At 40.7% G+C, this 18223-nt stretch overlaps 1 protein-coding gene across 1 annotated transcript in view; it reads right to left on the bottom strand.

Annotated features, from left to right (window-relative positions):
• Positions 1-14614, bottom strand: part of RUNX1T1 (RUNX1 partner transcriptional co-repressor 1) — a 135465-nt gene extending 120851 nt beyond the window's left edge. Inside the window, 2 exon segments of the mRNA XM_064588137.1 lie at positions 12081-12105; positions 12107-14614. Of these exon segments, the coding sequence (XP_064444207.1) occupies positions 12081-12105; positions 12107-12202 (121 nt within the window). The 5' untranslated portion in view covers positions 12203-14614.
• Between the last annotated feature and the right edge of the window lie 3609 nt (positions 14615-18223).

Genomic DNA, 18223 nt, shown 5'->3' with positions numbered 1-18223 from the left:
AATAATCTTTAAAAAAAAAAAAAAACTGTGGTTTTTTTATACTCTAAACAGTAACTTTTCTAAGTGTAGTAACAAGTCTTGATAATTCTCCATTTTAACTTTAGTATAAGTCCCACCTGCAGTCTGTGTGGTTGGCCCCGTTCATGGGGGAAATTCCTAGGTGGTAGGATTTGAAGACTTCAGGAGAGCGGTACTGAGTTCTAGAACAGAGAAGCCTGGGAGTCAGAGAACCTAGGTCGGGACCTTGCCCCAGCACTCACGCAGAGTGACCTCTGGCAAGCGATGAAGCCTCTCCAAGTGATTTACAAAAAGAGTTCCCTTCCAGGTGAAGTTTAATTGAGACAATATGTGAACCTCACTCCGAGAAGACCTCCAATATGCCTCCTCCCCATGCATATCTGTCCGAAACTGCTCTACCACCTGCACTGAGAAACTGAAGTCTGCTCTTCTGACATGATCTCCTCAAATGGAAATGTGAGCTGGAAGGAGAAAATGACACTTTTCACTCACTTCCACATTCGGAGTCCCAGAATCGTGGGGGGCAATGGATCTCTCATACTACCCAGTACCTTCCCCCTGGTTCGAAGTCTAGTTCATCAAGCAGCAGAGAGGTTGGGATCTCATACAATGACAGGGATCAGACCAGAAAACAGACCTGGGCCACCAAAGGACAGAAGACAGCCCCTGGCAACTAACAGATAACCTGGGGGCATCTGGGAGAGGAGGAGCTGGGAGCCACTAACATGGTTTTTAGCCCTGTTGGGCCCCTGATCAAAGGGACAGTTCCAGCTCATAAATATGTCTATACACACAATATTTTCCTTACAATTTCAAGGGAGCTCATCCTTTACAAAAAGCACATTTGTGAACTTCAGGGTAAAGAAGTAAAATAAAACAGGTAGAGATGTGCATATATGAACACGCAAGTGATCTGACCCCTTCACAGTCTGCCTGGAGCTGATGGTGCACCTGGGGTTCATTTTGTTTTGTTTTTGTTTTGTGGTTGTTGAAACTTACAAGGCAAACTATAGCAGCAATAAATTGTACATTCTATGATAAGAGAACACAATGAAAGGGAACATCAAACAGGGCCAGACTCTCCATTAAGTATTTGCTGAATGAAGGTGACAGAGCAGGAACATCCAGAGAGAAGCAAAGGTCCTACAGGGGGTTTCTAGAAGAATGGTAGGCAGTTCCAGAGTGGTCAAGTCTGAGTCTAAGAATAAGCAAGACTTTATTAATGGTTTTACTCCATACATATCACCTCATGGAATTCTCATGACTGCCTTATGAGGTCATGCCATGATTATCCAGATGAGAATTATTTCCAGATGAACAGGGGGAGTAGAAGCAGATTCAACAAGTAGTACGGTACTTGGGAGTTAGGCCCCTTCCCCTCTACACTCCACACTGTCAGGGAAAAGAGAAGCATCACTTTGTCCCCAAAGGGCAGAGTCCCAGAACCAGTCAGTCCCAGCCTGATACAGGAGTCTCTAACTTTACAGTGAGTGAAACAGGTACAAGATTTACAAAAGGCTCAGAGGACCAAGGGGACATACAACAAGTCTCCTTCCAACCACCAAGACCCGGCCTCCACTTTCTTCCCCAAAGTAACTGCTACGGTCAGATGCTTGTACATATCCTCACAAGTAGAAATGTATGCATATTTTTCTGGACAAATGTAGCAGACTGTACAAATTGTTCTGCTCCCTGCCTCTCCCATTTCACCATATATCTCAGGAATGATTCCATATCAACACATATAAATTGGTCTCTTTCTTTTAAACACTATAAAATGATTTTTATGCTGCGGTCCTTTTTTGACTGCCTATGATTAATTCTTATCAAGCACAACTGACAACAGAGAAAAACAGTCTTAAAACGTTCCATTCTGACAGATTTTATAACAAAACCACAAACTCCAAATTTGGTTAAATTTCAAAAAGTAAAAAAGAAAAAAAAGGGGGGAGGGGACACCTGGGTGGCTCACGGTTAAGCCTCTGACTCCTGATTGTGGCTCAGGTGATGACCTCAGAGTCCTGAGATCAAGCAGGCATCGGGCTCCCTGCTGGTCAGGGAGTCTGCTCCTCCCTCTTCCTCTCTCCCTGTACCCACCCCAATTCATGCATGCGCATGCATTCTCCCTCTCTCTAAATAAATTAAATCTTAAAAAAAAAAAAAGATTCTCACCCTGTCCTTCTGCCCCTCCCCAATCAAATCAATCAATCAAGTGAAAAAGAACCATCAGGGTGTTCTCAAATTAAATGATACTGGACAAAACAAGGTGAAATACCCTGAAATAATATTATCTAGATGAAGGAGACCTAAAAGTCCCAAAACTGGTAGATTTTTGTTGTTGTTTTTTCAATAACTAAAATCCCTTAAATAGGGGAGACGATTAGCAAGCAACTTACTTGTAAAGATTTAATACTGTCCTTTAACATATAAAAGGGATTCCTTTACTTTTCTAATAGGAGGCCTCTATTTTTAAAAAATCATGGTCCCTTATATAGACAGTATTTTGTTTACTATGGGCTGATTGTAAAATAAATCAAAACAAGTTTCTAATAACTCAACATTTTTGTGCTTTTATTTCCATTTTTGTTCTTTTAAAGTATATTTGAAAAATGTCATTGCAATGAAAGTATTTGGTCTACAGACAACATTTGGGGTACCTCATGAATGACTGTGGGTTCAAAGGCCCCTTGAAATAACTCTCACACCCCCTCCCCACAAAGTCTGGGACACACTGGTTTATAAGGACACCTCAGCTCTTTCATTAGCTCCTCCTGACTCCTCACTCTCTGTTCCCTGCCTTCTCTCCTCTATATGATGTTAGGATTGAAAGAAGTTTCATAAATTATCCCGTAAATAAAAGTTCAGTGTCTGAAAAATGCAAAATAGTTAGGCTGCTCTGGTAGAAAGTTAAGGGTCAGACCCAGCCCACCTGAACACTTTCTATTCCCCCACCGTGGCCCAGAGGTACCTACAGAAAAGGGAGGAATCTCAGAACAGGTTAAAATTCATGCAAGAAGCTAAATCATATAAGGGAGCCACATCCCGGAGAGATCAATAAAAGTCCTCCATGCAACAACTACTCTTTAAGGAACACCTACCACTTGACAGCCCTATCACCATTTTCCAAAGGTAGCTAGACCACAGGAATCCCTGGGGCAGGGATATACAAATGGGCTCTGAGGCTTCTTTCTGGAGGCTGTGCTTCTGAGTCACATGGGACTCCGGGTCTATGAGTAGGGAAGCTGCTCCTTAAACATCCCAAGTGATTCTAAATTCTAGCAAGCTAGGGGCACCTGGGTGGCTCAGTTGGTTAAGCATCCAACTCTTGATTTCTTCTTGGGTCTCAGGGTAGTGGGATGGAACCTGACATCGGGCTCTGCGCTCACTGGGGAGTCTGCTTGAGATTCTCTCTCTACTCCCTCCCCCCCCCATGTGAGCTCACATGCTCTCTCTCTCAAATAAATAAATAAATCTTTTAAAAAATAAATTAAAAAATTCTGGCAAGCCAAGTGCATTGGACACACGCTCCAAGTTGTCAACTCTGCTTCCCTAAACTCACCCGTATATCCAAGTTCTAATTATTATTCCTTTGCAATGCCTTTTACATCTGCCTCTCCCTTTCCCTCCCACAAACCCAATCCTGGTCATCCTGCTGCAGTATCTAAAACCTAAGCTGCTGCCACAAGCTTCCTGCTTGGCCTTGGCCTCCAGTCATCCCCCCATTCCGACCCATGTGACTGATCACAATCAAACCAACTCTTGAGAAACATGACTGTAATTGGGTCCACGGTTTCCCCTTGTCTAGCACAACTTTTTTCGCTTTTACCTTGGTTTTATTGAGATCTATTTCACCACGGTATCCTTTCTCCAAAAGAAGCCCAACTAGAAAATCTAATATATAAAGCAATTTGTCATAAAAGCAGAACTATTCTGGTTTCCCAGTGCTAAGACCAATGAACGGGTGTGAACCCAGGCCAGGCACCCTTCATGCCCAGTCCCACCCTGAGGGGTCCCATAGGACAGAGTTTTAAAAACTTCTGGCTGCCTCAGAAGATAAAGCTTAAATCAAAATGCTTCATATCCAAGACACTGAGGATCTTTCTGCTTATTTGCCAATAATCACCCATGGGTCCTTTTTGATACAGCCACATTCTTCAATTTACTCTCTCTCCAACCCCTATCACCCTACCCCAATAGTCCTCCAAAAGCCTCTTCCACATCTGGCTTTCTGCACTCCACATTTCTACTTTATAGCTGCCCACCAAGCCCATTACAATAACTTTACTTTGATAAATCCTGTCTTAAGACAAGCTGAAATTCCAACTCGCTCCCCCCTCTAAAAATCTCATTTACTATACCATTTAATTGGTTAAGCCATTAAGCCTCACCTCACCAGCTTATTAGCAATTTTATTTGTCCTGAGTGAGTTTATCATTCAGTGGGAATTAAGTACACACTGAATTAGATGTATACCCACTATACGTATACAGTATGTGTGTATGCAAACCTACTACCTAGTCCATGTCTCCGTCTTAACGCACTGCTTTACACATAGTAGGCATTCATTAAATATTTATTAATTTACTTCTGATGGACAGCGAAGAGTAAAAATTTTTCTTTCAGATACTCGAAAAAGGGTCATTACTAGGACTACCCAAAGAGCATACGCTTTTCTTTAAAAATAGGAAAATTGGGCTTACTGGATTGTTCATTTTACTGCTCTTCATTTATATTTTTCTATGATATTTTATACCCGCTCCCTCTAGCCAACCCAAAGCTGGCCTTGGACAACTCAGTGGAGACTGGTCACATTTACTTTCCGTTTAGACCTGAACAGACCTACCTACCCTTATTTAAACAAAAGGATGTGAATTCACTGTCCACGTTAGTTTCCCATCAGAGGTCAAATGTGGATCTCATCTCTAAATAAATCTTAGCTCGAGAGGAGAATGAAAATGTGTGACAGGTAGGCAAAGGGGTTAGGTGTGAAAGAATACTTGTCTGACACATGATAAAAGTTACAGAATCCTAACAGTCACTTAAAAAGAACACTTTCATGGGAAAGAAGAATTACTATGTCAGTCTGATGAACACCACAGTTCGTCCCAATATCATCTGCTGTTCTTCCCAGCTGTGTTTGCTCATCACTGTGTACATAACATATGCATAGATTCAGAAAATAAACTAGCAGTCTTTCATGACCTGTCTTACAGCTCACATCTTCCTAGATCCTGAGGTTAGGGAAAGGAGGACAGTGCATCTAGCTTTAACCATGGAGGCCAACCCACTTTCTAAGACGTTGTCTTTAGAGCACAACTTGCACCGTGCTTGCGACATCCACTGGGGGATGACTTTCCAACTACTGATATTCTCTTTGCCACGGGATGTGCATTTGAAATGCTCTCTGCAATGCTGCTGTGCTGGTTCCCTGCCCCCCCAACTCCACACCAGCATCTGCAGGTACCATTCCCTACCTACTTTCCTAGTATCTCTTGGATTTCCTCCTTGAGTATCACTAGGGGCACTCCCCAAAAGTCTAGTGGAAGGGACTTCCCAAAAACTCTTTATAACAGCATCAGACAGCTAGTTTTCTCCCTGAGGGCTCTGCCCACTGCCTCTAGCTCATCCCTGCTCTGGCTTGGCTTCCTCTCATGTTATTAGTGCCTACCTAGCTCTTGAACTTTAGACAAACTGCCATTCCATCTCAGGGGATCTTCTCTCTAATTTTTCTGATGCAATATTCAATCCAGTCAAGTTAGGTATCAACTAAGAGCTCACTGCATACATACTTTGAAGACATTCTCCTTGGTGGCAAAAAACAAACAAGAACCACTTCAATTTGGCCTCTCACGAACCTTGAATGCCAACGCACAAATCGAAGCAACAGTAATTCCTGTGGCTTCCATTTGTAATGACAGATGAAAATAACACTACTTCCAAGTCCTGCCAATTGCACATAGTCCTAGTAAACAGCAGAAGTTTCTACTACCATCCTGGATGATGACAAGGTGCTCTCCTTGGTCAAATCAGAAGTATAAGAATGTCATAGCCTCTAAGTTCTAAAGAAGTCCAGCTCCATGTCATTATTAACAATTTCACAAATTAGGGTTAAACTTCCAAATAATGTCTAAACTGTGTACAAACTAAAGTATGAAATCAAAGTGTTACTGGTAATAATTGGGCTTTTAAAATCAATAGCAGACTACTTCTTCAGACAGTGCAATAGGACAATTTCAGTCTTTCTTACTTAAGAACTGATTCCTCACCAATTGATAACGTACCCTTGTTCATTTAAATAAGCTGTTACTTCCCAAGTTCTCTCCAAAAAATGGCTTAAAGAGGCCATTTTCTAAATTTCCAAATGACTTAGGTCCAAACCTTGAGAGAATGGGGTAGGGCGAATGCCTAGGAAGCACAACCAATCACCACCATGCTTTAGCTTCCAGTCCCTCACCCCTGCCCCCAAGCACCAAGTTCACGTTGTCCAGCAACCATGAGATGAAAGCATAAAGGCTATTTTCCTTGAGCAAAACCTGAAATTTTTAGTTCCTTCTCTCCGCATAAACACACTCATGCCTTCTTTATTCACCTTTTAAAAAGGTATAGTAATAACTAAAATTTCAGACAGTCATCAAAGATCCAGGATGGCTGTGGAAAAAATGGCTCCCTGTTCTCAATGCCACTTCTTTATAATGGAGAAGAGTAAGGAGATAATGATGTCCTATACTGGTTCTACTTTCCAGTCATATGGAGACTAGGAGCGCCCCCGCCCCCACAAGCTCAGAATTAAAAATTAAGGATTTTTTTTTTCATTCACCTAACCATGGGAAGTTCTTGAAAGCCTACTCCCAGCATCACACAGAGACTCATACATATGAGAGTTGAGAAACCTAAGGACCACTGAATCTGCCCTTCATTTGACTTGTGAAGAATTCACCAGAAGGGTGGCATGCATCCCGGGCCATGTAGCAAAACAGTGGCTGAACAGGAAAGGGAACCCCAGTTTCCCATTACTCTGGGGAATGCACACACACCGTGATTTCTTTTTACATTACATAACTACACCTCCAAGCTCCAAATGGTGCAGAATCCCTCTCCTCCCAAGAAATGACCAGGAAGTTGGACTTGGCTGAATTGGGAGATGCAGAGATCCAAATAACAGCATGACCAACTGAGTTGAGGGACACTGGACAGAAGACAATTCGAGAGTGCCAAATGAGATCAATAAAGGGAATAGCCTGATTCCTCATGGCTTCAATGTAGGGCAGGAAGGTGGTATTCTGATGAGGGAACAGAATTTAGTAATGGAAAAGCCTGGATTAGGAGGTATTGAGGGATACAGACTGGCATACTCTTGGGTGTGTCCAAGGATGGCTGTCAGCTGTGATTCCTAGGCTGGGGTGAGAGCAAGAAGAAAACAATGGATGCACGGATCATGGCTGCTAAGGAGAATATTAAGCCAGGTATTCAGAAAACAAGCCTCTAATTATTTGAACTCAGGAACAAAGTAGGTAACTGAGTTGGGAACACAAGGAAATCTCAGTTTTCCATAGTGAGGCAAAAGGCCAAGCCAGGAGAGCAACTACATGCAGTCTGGGAAATGAAGTGAAACGCTGCTTTATAATTTACTTAAAAATCATCAATGACAACGTAGGGGAGGGTGAACTCCAGGCTCATAGTAGGTCTCCAATATGTGTCAGTTCCTCTTCTCTCTCCCAAGACCAACAACTAGGTGGCAGCCCTTGAAAGCCCAGAGCACACTCAGAAGTGGTCTATGACCCAGCTGTTAAAAGATTAATGAATCTAGTCAATCACATTCCCTAAGGCACTTAGAGGTGCTGAGATTGTGGGACAAATGGGAAATTTTTCCATTTGTGTGCTCATTCAACAAGATCTATATTCTCAAGGCCCTAGTCACCCAAACAGTGATTTGCTTTAGAGATCCTGACCAATATGAAATCTCTAAAACAAACGCCTGCTTGATTCCCTCATGGACTGCATTGTGAGGTAATCTCAATTAGAACTATCAAAGTAGGGGGCGTTTAAAAGTAGGTCTCTTACAGTCCCCTGAAAAGGTTAGTGGTTCTCAGCAGCATTGACGGCTTGAACCTTCTTCAAACAGGAGGGTCTCATGCCTTAAACCTCAACCATGGGGCATTACTGCATCAGTGGTTCTCCTATCAGAGCCTGGACATCACCTTTTAAAGCAGGAACATTTTGAAAAGAGTCATAAGAGGCTCCCCCCGCCATCCACTGCCCCAGCCGTTGCCGCCTTATAAAGTACTGAGGCTTCAACGCTGAACGCAGCTTCAGCACAAAACAACTCAATAGAAGATCACATCCCCAAATGATGGGGCTGTCTCTGTGAAATAAACTTTCCTTACACCGATCTGTGATTTGGCACCATTTCTCGAGAATGGCAGAGTACCTGGTGCTGTGTCTCTGAAAGATAAGCCAGCACAATATGCCACAATTTGGCTTCAAACTGGAAATTACGTTGTTTAAAAGCATTATTTTAATGGTCACATACATGGGATCACAGGTACACACACTCACTACTGTTCTTTAAACTACCACTTCTTTTCAGTTGGTGGTGCAGAAGACACACTGCATGTGTTAATCCATCCTCCTCCTCTGTCCCAATGTCTGTCTTCCCCTTAATCCATCCTGGAGATACTCTGAGTTTAGCTGTGCAGAGTGTGTCTGGCCATTCAAGTGTGAAGCCACAAAGCTACATAGCCTCCAATTGATCCTAAGCGATGATCACGTCTCAACCTGGACAAATTACTACAGCCACAAGTCAACCCAACAGCAATTGTGGATAGAGTCAATACTGAACCCAATCCAAATTTCATCAGTCTTCTTTCTACCTTAATTCTCTACGCCCAGTTTTACATGGGTAGCAATGCTATTCATTTCCTTATTAAAAGGATGAAGTTATTATTTTTATTACGATTATTTAAGATGTGTTAGAGTTTTCTTCTTCATTAATACTAGATGATTTACAAAGAACTTGTCTTTCCTAGAAACGTCACTAGTAAAATGCATCCAATTTTTCTCTAATGTGGTGCTTTCCCTGTCCATAAAACTTATTTGATTAGCAGTACCATAGAAGCTAAGGCTTTTGTATGCAGGCACTCAAGCATAATTTAATCATTTTATTTAAGCATGAAAAAAATTATTCTGAAAGCCCTGTTAGGTAAAATATCCCTGATTAGTTTAAACTTACATTTGCAGGTATATTAAAGGTGAAATAAATCACAGAACGCTCAGTATGCAACAGAATAGTGTTAACTTTGTTATAATAGTCAGCAGTAAGTTAAAAACTGTAGTATTAGAGAATGCAAGGAATAGCTATCTCGTTTTAAATAAGTACATTTAAACAAATTATTTAAAAATAAATTTTGCTTTGTGTGAACCCTTTTTATATTACCAGGATTGTCACCTATGGAAACCTCTTCCATAGTCAAACAAGATGAGGTCCTAATTGCATAATACCATTTATCTGCTGAGGATAAAAGTGCCAACAAATGAAAATGCACATTAAGCAAGAGATTGTCAGAATAGAAAATTGTCTTTTTTTTATTTTTTTTTTGTTTTTTTTTGTTTTTAAATAACCCACTCACACTAACAAAAGACTGCAGTAGCTTCCAAATTATAGGCTGTTATTTTTAGTGGAAGTAGTTCAATATTCATATTGGAGCAGATGTAGCAGTTTAACAAAACAGCTCTTCAAATCCTGCACAAATTGAAAACAGGAAAACTGATTGCATTTTCTCTTATCACTTTCCTTTTCTGAATTGACACTTTTGGCCTTCTGAAAATTTACACATGGCTTTCATCTCAACAGCACCTGCTGATCAAATAGAAACCTAACATTTTCATGAAAATGGTATAAAGGACTAGTTTTGTTCTAAACACTGCAAAGGGTATCAGTTGCCTACTTGATGGCAACAATTGCTGTGTATAAAGCATATTCATAATAGTTTTATATTTTCATTAAACTTTTTAAAAAATATGTTAAGTCCCTTCTGTTTTTTTTTTTTCCCATACTCACTCTTGTATGACTCAAATTTCTTTGACTCAATTCTGCCTAATACTTACTTGTATTATGCAAAGACTATGCAAAATGTATAAAAGGGACGATTCTACTAAGAAGATAAGAACAATACTTACTATTTTCTCTGCCTCTGCTTGGAATATACACGTTTATTTTTACATATTACTGTCTATGCACGTCTATGGGCATAAAATATATACATCCCATTTTCGTTTTCCACCCACCAAAAGAAAACAAGAAACAAAAAAGTCAAAGCCAGGCTCTATTTTGGAAGGGGCCTTACACATTCTTTTTATCAGATGTAGCTTTAGCAGGTGCTTTAACATTTGACTACCCCGAACTGGGGAAGAACAGTTCTAACCCAAGCACAAGCCGGTAAACACCTAAATGATGTGACCAACCACTCCCTGTAGACACCTCTGGAAGGAGGTAAAGATAAATCTTGAAAATGGGTATTCTTATATGTAACATGTGCAAGATTAATAGCTAGGATGCTTCTCAGCCTTTTCAATAAAAGTGCTCCACATATTTCTCCGTAACATCCAATTCTGGGTAAAATTACAGATGCTCCTAAGACATGCTACCTGTCAGTTTCTTAGCCAAAAGAGCTCTACCCCTTCTGAAGGATTCTGGGCTGTCCATTCCCATTCTGCCACGGTGATAAGGTAACCTGAAGGCAGAAATGACATACAGTAATGTATGTGCCACTCTGACCAGTTGGTCTGTGAATTTCAGTGTTTCATCATGCTCACTGAGGCAACAGCAAACCTGAAATGTCAATATGTTCAGTCAATGGAAGTGAAATAATGGGACTCTATTGTCTTACCCAATCGATCTGCCGCTGTCAACAAGGAAACATGCCCCCCACCCAGGCTTTAAACAAATTTTAATTAGGCTTTTAGTTACTGGATCATATTTACCTATGAAAACACCTATCTTAATGATGTGTACAAGGCAGACAATATTTTTTTTCACTTTTATCCATTTTAAGAACATTACAAAGTTGACACTGTAATTTTTTGAAATACACTCATGAGTCAATAAAACATTTTTTTTTTTACTCTTCTTTTTTTAAACCCACTCCAAGGAAAAAATTCCGTGTTTCAAATCCAAAACACAACTCTACTCAACGGCGTCAGAATGATGTTTTTTTTCTCTAAACCATGTTGAAACCATACTATCAAACTGATTAACTGCATATTAAAAGTAGTCTTCATTTGCTTTTCTCACTCATTCAAGTACCACCATTAGCATCAGTTCAACACCCATTCAAAACAAGTCACATAAAACCCAACACGAATGATCAATCCCAAAAGCCACTACCCTTTCTGCTCAGTTTATCAATCCGAACATAAGGGGTAAATGAAACTCCTGTTAAAATAAGGGAGATGGTGCTGAGAAGGGCAGGGAGTGGGGGCTGAAGAGGAAGAAGACATTTCAGTCAATTTCGCATAAGTTCAATGGCCCTTCCCTGCACCAGGAGAGAGACAGGCTCACCTTAAAATAAAAATTAAAATAAACTAATCAAGTTGTTAAGCAGCTTTTTCTCTCCCCTCTTCATCTAAAGGCTGCAGCGTTCAGTCAATAAATAATCTATTGTTCCCCCTTTATCGAGTCTCTTTAAACCTATTCAGACTGGCAAAACTAAACCCAATTAAAGATAAGGCCCTCCGGTAATCTCACCTCGGTGAGTCCTGTCTGGATAGCAGAGGTGATGGGAGATAGCGTCCAGGCCAGGACTGATGCCTCCTCCTCACCCCGCACAACAAAAGGCAGATTTCTCTTTCTCCCTCTGCTAATCTTTAAATGTAAATTCTCTCCACCAGCTAAGAGGAGCGACAGATAACATGTTACATCTTCACTTCTCCTGGTCTTATCGACTTCTGAATCATTTGGAAAGGGAGAGAGGGAAAGAGAAAAGCAGCTTCCCTACTCCCCCCACCCCCCCTCCCCACCCCTCCTTCCTCCCCGCTCGCCTCCCCTCCCCGTTCACGGAGATTACCTTCTGGCAAAGGAGCGCAGGAGAGGCGGCCGCAGCCGAGGCGGCACCCAGACCGCGGCTTTGTATTCATTAAACACACATCGGAGCTTATCAGAAGTAAAAGGCTTGTCAGGATGGCACATTGTGTGTGAGTGAGTGTGTGAGCGCAGGAGGGAGAGGAGAGAAGCCAACGTGCATCAGGGTGATTACAATATCAGCAGGGCCCAGATGGAGGCAGGAAAATAAACAGAGGGTGCGTGTGAGACGGAGCGCGAGAGGGAGGAAAAGTGGGAGAGGGAGAGAGGGAGAGGGAAGAGGCACAGGCTGCAGGGAAGAAACCGAAAGGGATGGAGGAGGTGGGGGCTCAGGCCCCAGGATGGGGGCAGCAAGTGGGCACGAGGGACCCCAAAGCTGGCCGAGGGTTGCTTACATATCCCAAACTGCCCCTCCTCCAAGAAAAGGGGAGGAATCCAGACTAGCCAACTGCAGTTCCCCGTTCCAGGGCCAGACTGAACATTTTGGAGGTGCTGTCAAGGTCAGAAGGGATCAAGAGCTCCCTTTTTGGCAGAGCATAACAATGAGACATTCACCATCTCACCTCCAGCCGAATTGCCACAATTTGCAAAACAAACCCATTTGAGCCCTCACAGCTGTTGCGCAGTCTTCCAGATCAACCACGAGTGTTAGTTCTTGTTCCTCTCTTTTCTGGCCCCAATACTCTGAAATTCCACCCCTCCCCAACCCACATCAACAGAAAATATCTTTCCCTGGGCTTGAAAGTGTCCCAGCAGAAGACTTGTGCTGCCAGCATCACTGTGATAAGAAGGACCACTTGTGATTGGTAGCTACAAGTGACTCTTAGACACCTGCTCCACCTCCAGAAATTGTGTTGGGGGAAGGGGTTCCCTATGTGTACATCTGAGAGTCTATTTTGGAGGTGGGAATTTGAAATTGAGGCAATCAATCTCGGCCTGAGCTGCTTCACAGCTCCTCACCCACCCAGAGCCGGAGAATCAATCAGAAAACAAGCAAGAGCTAATGCTCCCCAGTCAGATCAGAGTTCATCCTCCACCCCATCAGGGTCAGGAGGGAGATACACCTGAGTAGTCCCATGGGAGCCCCTTTTCACTTTTAAATGCACCCATCAGACAATCTGAACATCTGATCAGATCCTTAATGGAGTGCAGATAATGCAGCAAAGAAGGTTATTTTATTGGGGGGAGGGGGAGTATTTGGTTGTGTTGTATTTCAAGGCACTGAAGTTTGGTTAAGAAGCTCTCACTGCAGAATGAAAAGCAAGTTCAGAACGAAGTAGCCAATAAACTGCATAACTCATGACATACGCTGTAGCCCCAGCCGCAGTGAAACTTCGGGTTATAACATAGTTGATGCATGGGTCTTGGTAAGGGACAAAATGGTAGAGGAGAGGGAAGCATAAAGCTAGTTAATAGAGAAAAAGAAAAGGAAGAGAGTCTCTTAGAGACAAATTTGATTAGAGGCATTGTTTAATCAAGCACCCCCCTCCAAAACACTTAACCAAGAAACAGTTGTATGGGTAGTGGACTCCCCACCCCCAGCCCCAACACCCCATGCTCCCACACCAAGAAGAGAATTCAGAAAAATTTGATAGGTAAGGCAGAGTGAAAATAAGCTGGACCTAGGTGGGGGAAGGGCATGTGTGAAAAATCTTGTCATGCAATGAATGTCAGATAAAAAGGGGTCTGCCACAATCCTCCAGTAATCCAATAATGTGGAAAACCTCGTGGTATCACTGAGATGAGAACAAGGTAATACTTCTCCATAAATCTTCAAAAAGTGACCAGGATCAATAGTAAGAGAGGGGTGCAAGGGTAGGAAGTAAGCCATTTGGCAGGGCACATTACAAAATCAAGTCAACTTTAAATGGGTGAAGATCGGCCATTCTAACGTTTTAAATTTAATAATGGATTTCTGGAGTATCATTTTAGTTCTCATAAAAACTCACCTTTCACCTTTTCTCTAGCTGTTATAGAAAACTGCATTCAGAATAACCAGATGCAATCACACATACCTTCTTCTTTATTACATTTCAGTTCAATCAATTTGGACACAGACTACATGCAAATGCCTGTAAATCCAACACAACTCTAGGAAGTAAAAAATACAACTTACAAATGCTTACTGATTCTTCCATTACATGCTCTTTGGGGGGAAAAAAATGCTATTTAAAAAAACAAAACAATGCACTACTACTTTCAAACCCAGAAAAGGCTTACATTTTTCTTTTAAAAGCATCCAAACACTAAGGGCATCAAGAAAACTGTGCAAAAGCTAATCTGTCAATGTTCTTATTTTGTAAATGCATAGTATTTCTATTACTACCTTGTTTGTTCATTGACTTTTGGCTCACAGTTCTAGAAAAGATCAACCAATTCTCAAATGGGAAGAATCCATGACTCTCTTCCAAAGCAAACACTTTGCTGCAAAGCTTTCAATTTAAAAAAAAAAAAAAAAAAAAGCGCAATATAATAATCAAGAAGTATAATCACAGAATAAGTGTACAACAGAAAGTGGTTTCTATAATCACAGCTGTCTTAAAGTCCAAGCTGGAGACTAGAAATCTTAATTTCAACTAGTTCTTTTCTTAATAATAGGTTACCTTCCTATAAAAGCAAGAAGTCCATCTGCCCCAGGCAGATAAGTTTTGAAGCATTAATTCAGATAAAAATCTAGCATTTTCTTTCTTTCTTTGAATATGTGAATTCTAGTGTGCTATAATGTGAGAATTCCAACATATGACCATTATGGCATAATATCTCATTGCTCAGCTTGTCATTATTTCATTTGTAATTCTTATGTTAATTATGTTCATAATTACTATAAACAGATGTGGTAGACATTCATGTGACCTTTTATTGCAGAATGCATTCCTTACTCGTTTTGCTTTAATTTCTCATGGATGTGAAACTGAAATGCAGAAAAAAGAAAAAAGCTTTCTAATTTTCTAATGTTTTATGTGCCTACCTTCTACTTCATCTGCATTTCAAAATATTAGAATATTCTTAACATTTAAGCTGCTTTACAGCACACTTTTCAATTGCACACTGAACCTCACTGCTGCTCACTAAATTGTAGCTATGGATGCCAAACAAAGGCTAGCATCCATGTCTAAGTTGTTTGTCTTTTTTTTTTTAATCTCAAAGGTTAACGCAGTAGAATCGTGCTTCAAAACCAAGTGCCTAATAGCTACACAGCGATTTATTCACTCATAACTCAACCATCACCCTCTTTACATAAAACACATTTACAATAAAATCAGTATGGATTTCATTAGCTGAAAACCTCCTCGAATTTCATTTCTTTGGCCCTAATCTATAATTAGTGTGGACAGACAGGTGCAAACCCTTCTCTTCTACAGATGGCTACTGGAAATGGTGCAAAGTAGCTCCTTCTGTTTAAACAACACAGAGATAACCTGCTCTGTCTTATCACTTACAATTACCTCCATTAAACTGAACTAATGTTTGCTTTAATAAAATGTTCACTGTTCTTTAAACATTATTTAGGAACTCTTATATTAATGGCTGTAAAAAAGTGAAGTTGGAAGGTGTCTCTTTGGGTAATAATAACTTATTCTGGATAAAATGTTCCCACTGATGGATAATACCAGGTTCACAAAGCTGTTCTGGTAGATTTAACATTTGTTCATTATTCTGGGGTCAAATATGACATTTTTAAATAAATAGGGTCAAATATGATATTTTTAAAAGGCACTTCAGTGACAATTTAACAAGTGTGGGGGGAGACATTTTTCCTGAAGTTTAGAAGTATGAAAGGTTTAATTTTTTTTCTTATAGATTTTAACTTGTTAGTATAGAGCTCTTAAAGTCCTAGACTGCTTTCAAAGGACATTTATGTTCACTTCATTTTATGTACTTGTTTAACTTCTGATAGATTATCCTGAAAGTTGTAGGAGTTCATCATCTTTAAGCCACATTTTAAAAATTAACTATGAATGTAAGTGCACTCTGTAAGCACATGGTTAAAAATTACTCCATCCCATAATAAATAACCTCTATAAAGCCAGGGATCACTTCTCCTTGCTTCTGCTATCAATAAAGTCTGTGGATCACTACATGAGGAATAGGTGTTCGTGAAACAAAGAACTTTTAAATGCCCAAACAGGAACAAATAAATAGCTTTTCTCACTGAACTTACATAACTTACAGTAATAGACTCCAGTAAAATGCAACTGACTCGTTTTTTTTTCACATGCAAATCCTGCAGGTGCCCATTTTTCAGACTGCTTTGCCATGAAGAGCTATGTTGCCTGCATAAAACCTCAATGAAGAAGGCTTTGCATTCAGTGCCTGTCAGCTGATGTTCATATCAAAGAAGTGAGAAACAGGATTTGACAGTGAAGAATGTCCTAAACTGACAACCCCTGGCCAGCATTCCTATTGGAAGCATTTCTTTCTCGTGATCCCTTTTCAGTGTTTAAAAGAAAAAAAAGTGAGGTGTTTTTTTTTTTTTTGGCTAAGCTTCTATTTTCCAATAAAATAAATGATAATGGCACCTTACATTTGTGTACTTCCTTGCAATTTTGAAGTGCTCTTTTATCTGCAAACACTAAGCCTAACACCCTCAATGGGAGAACTCATCATCAAATACCAGCATCAAGAGCAATATTTCACTTTTCTTCAGGAAGGAAAAATTGTAAAAATATTTAAAAGCTGCGGTCCTATAGCTGCAACACACTGTCCTACTCTCTCCCGCAACTTACAACTGAATAGGGCAGTCTGCATTGTATTGCAAGTATAATGCCTCTTCTTAGGCAGGTCCTTGAAGAATCATTTTAAAAAATCAAATCAACAGCAAGTATTAGTGGGTCACAGAGACTAAGTCTACAAAGGAAAATATCATTTCAAAGACTTCTGGTCTGCTTTGAGTTGTCGAAACATTAAGGACAAAATAGACCATTTCCCCCCACTGCTTCTATTAGGTATGGGCTGGACACTGGAGAAGCTACATACTCAAATTCTCCCACTCAATATTTAGCTTTTCAAATAAAGTGCTGTCTAAATGGTTTACAACAAAATCATTAATGCTTAAACAAAGACTTTTAATATAAAGTTCTTCTCTTATAAATCTTAGATAAAGTCAGTATTTAATATGCACCCAGAATGAGCCGGATTCCTGGGTTATTGGGTTGGAATTTTCTCTTTTGAAAGAATAAACCAAAGAAATCTCAGATGTGAAATACAGTACAAGTAAAGCAACGACAGACTTCAACTTCCTCAGCATCCATCCTGGCTGCAAGAAAAGCCTGGGTCAAACTAAGATTCCCTGGGTGAGACTGTCAGACCTCCCTTAAAAAATAACAATCACTAAAAAGAAAGAAAAGAAGAAGAAGAAAAAAAAAGAAATCAGAGAGCCCTACCTATGTGATTTGAAAGGCTCCATAATGTTACTACTAAATTAGACTTTAAGGTAGAATTATGGACTTGCTTCTAGTTGTCCACATCACAGCTGGCATAAACACGCAGGTTGGAGCTATGATGGCTGAAGAAACAATAGTGTTTGTTGACCTCTTCTAAGGAACTGTGTGACAGGAGAAAAGGCACAACAGAAGACTCACATGGTCAAGGCAAAACGCTGCAATAAACTAAAAGGAAGCCCCCAACACTAACAAGCCGTTTATCACAGAGAAGCTGGTCATTTTGTATTCTGGTAAGTGTGGACTCACTGGGCACAGACCCAGTTCCACTCCTGTTCTATGCAAAGGGAGGGGTATGATAATAAAAGCCACTGAGTGCACTTAAAAACCATACAGATGTTTAAAAGGAGACTAGGAGAGAAAAAAAAAAAAAAAAACCTGTAAAACAGATTTCAGTTCACACAGAAGGTAGAAAGAAAATGCTTTGGTCAGCAACCCGACCTTTATCAGGGGATAAATCAATTTGCAGCAGCTGTGGACAGCCTTTTATATACAGGCCCTGGGCAGATTAATTAAGGGAAGCGAAGTTAAAAATTCAAGGGGGCTCAGAGTTACATGAAGCACATGAAGTTGGTCTGAAGTGGCCTCTCCAGCTCTCCTGGTCTTCACTCCCTCGCCCTGGCCTCGGTGACGGGTCTGCAGGACCTCCTCCATGAGGAGTACTAGCCACTCCTTAAAGCGACATTCT

Source organism: Mirounga angustirostris, unplaced genomic scaffold, assembly GCF_029215605.1.
Source record: "Mirounga angustirostris isolate CCGP_5_RB_7025 unplaced genomic scaffold, mMirAng1.0.hap1 SCAF_4, whole genome shotgun sequence".
Lineage (NCBI taxonomy): Eukaryota > Metazoa > Chordata > Mammalia > Carnivora > Phocidae > Mirounga > Mirounga angustirostris.
The sequence above is the reverse complement of the archived record's forward strand: the minus strand, read 5'-3'. Positions and strand labels throughout refer to the sequence as shown.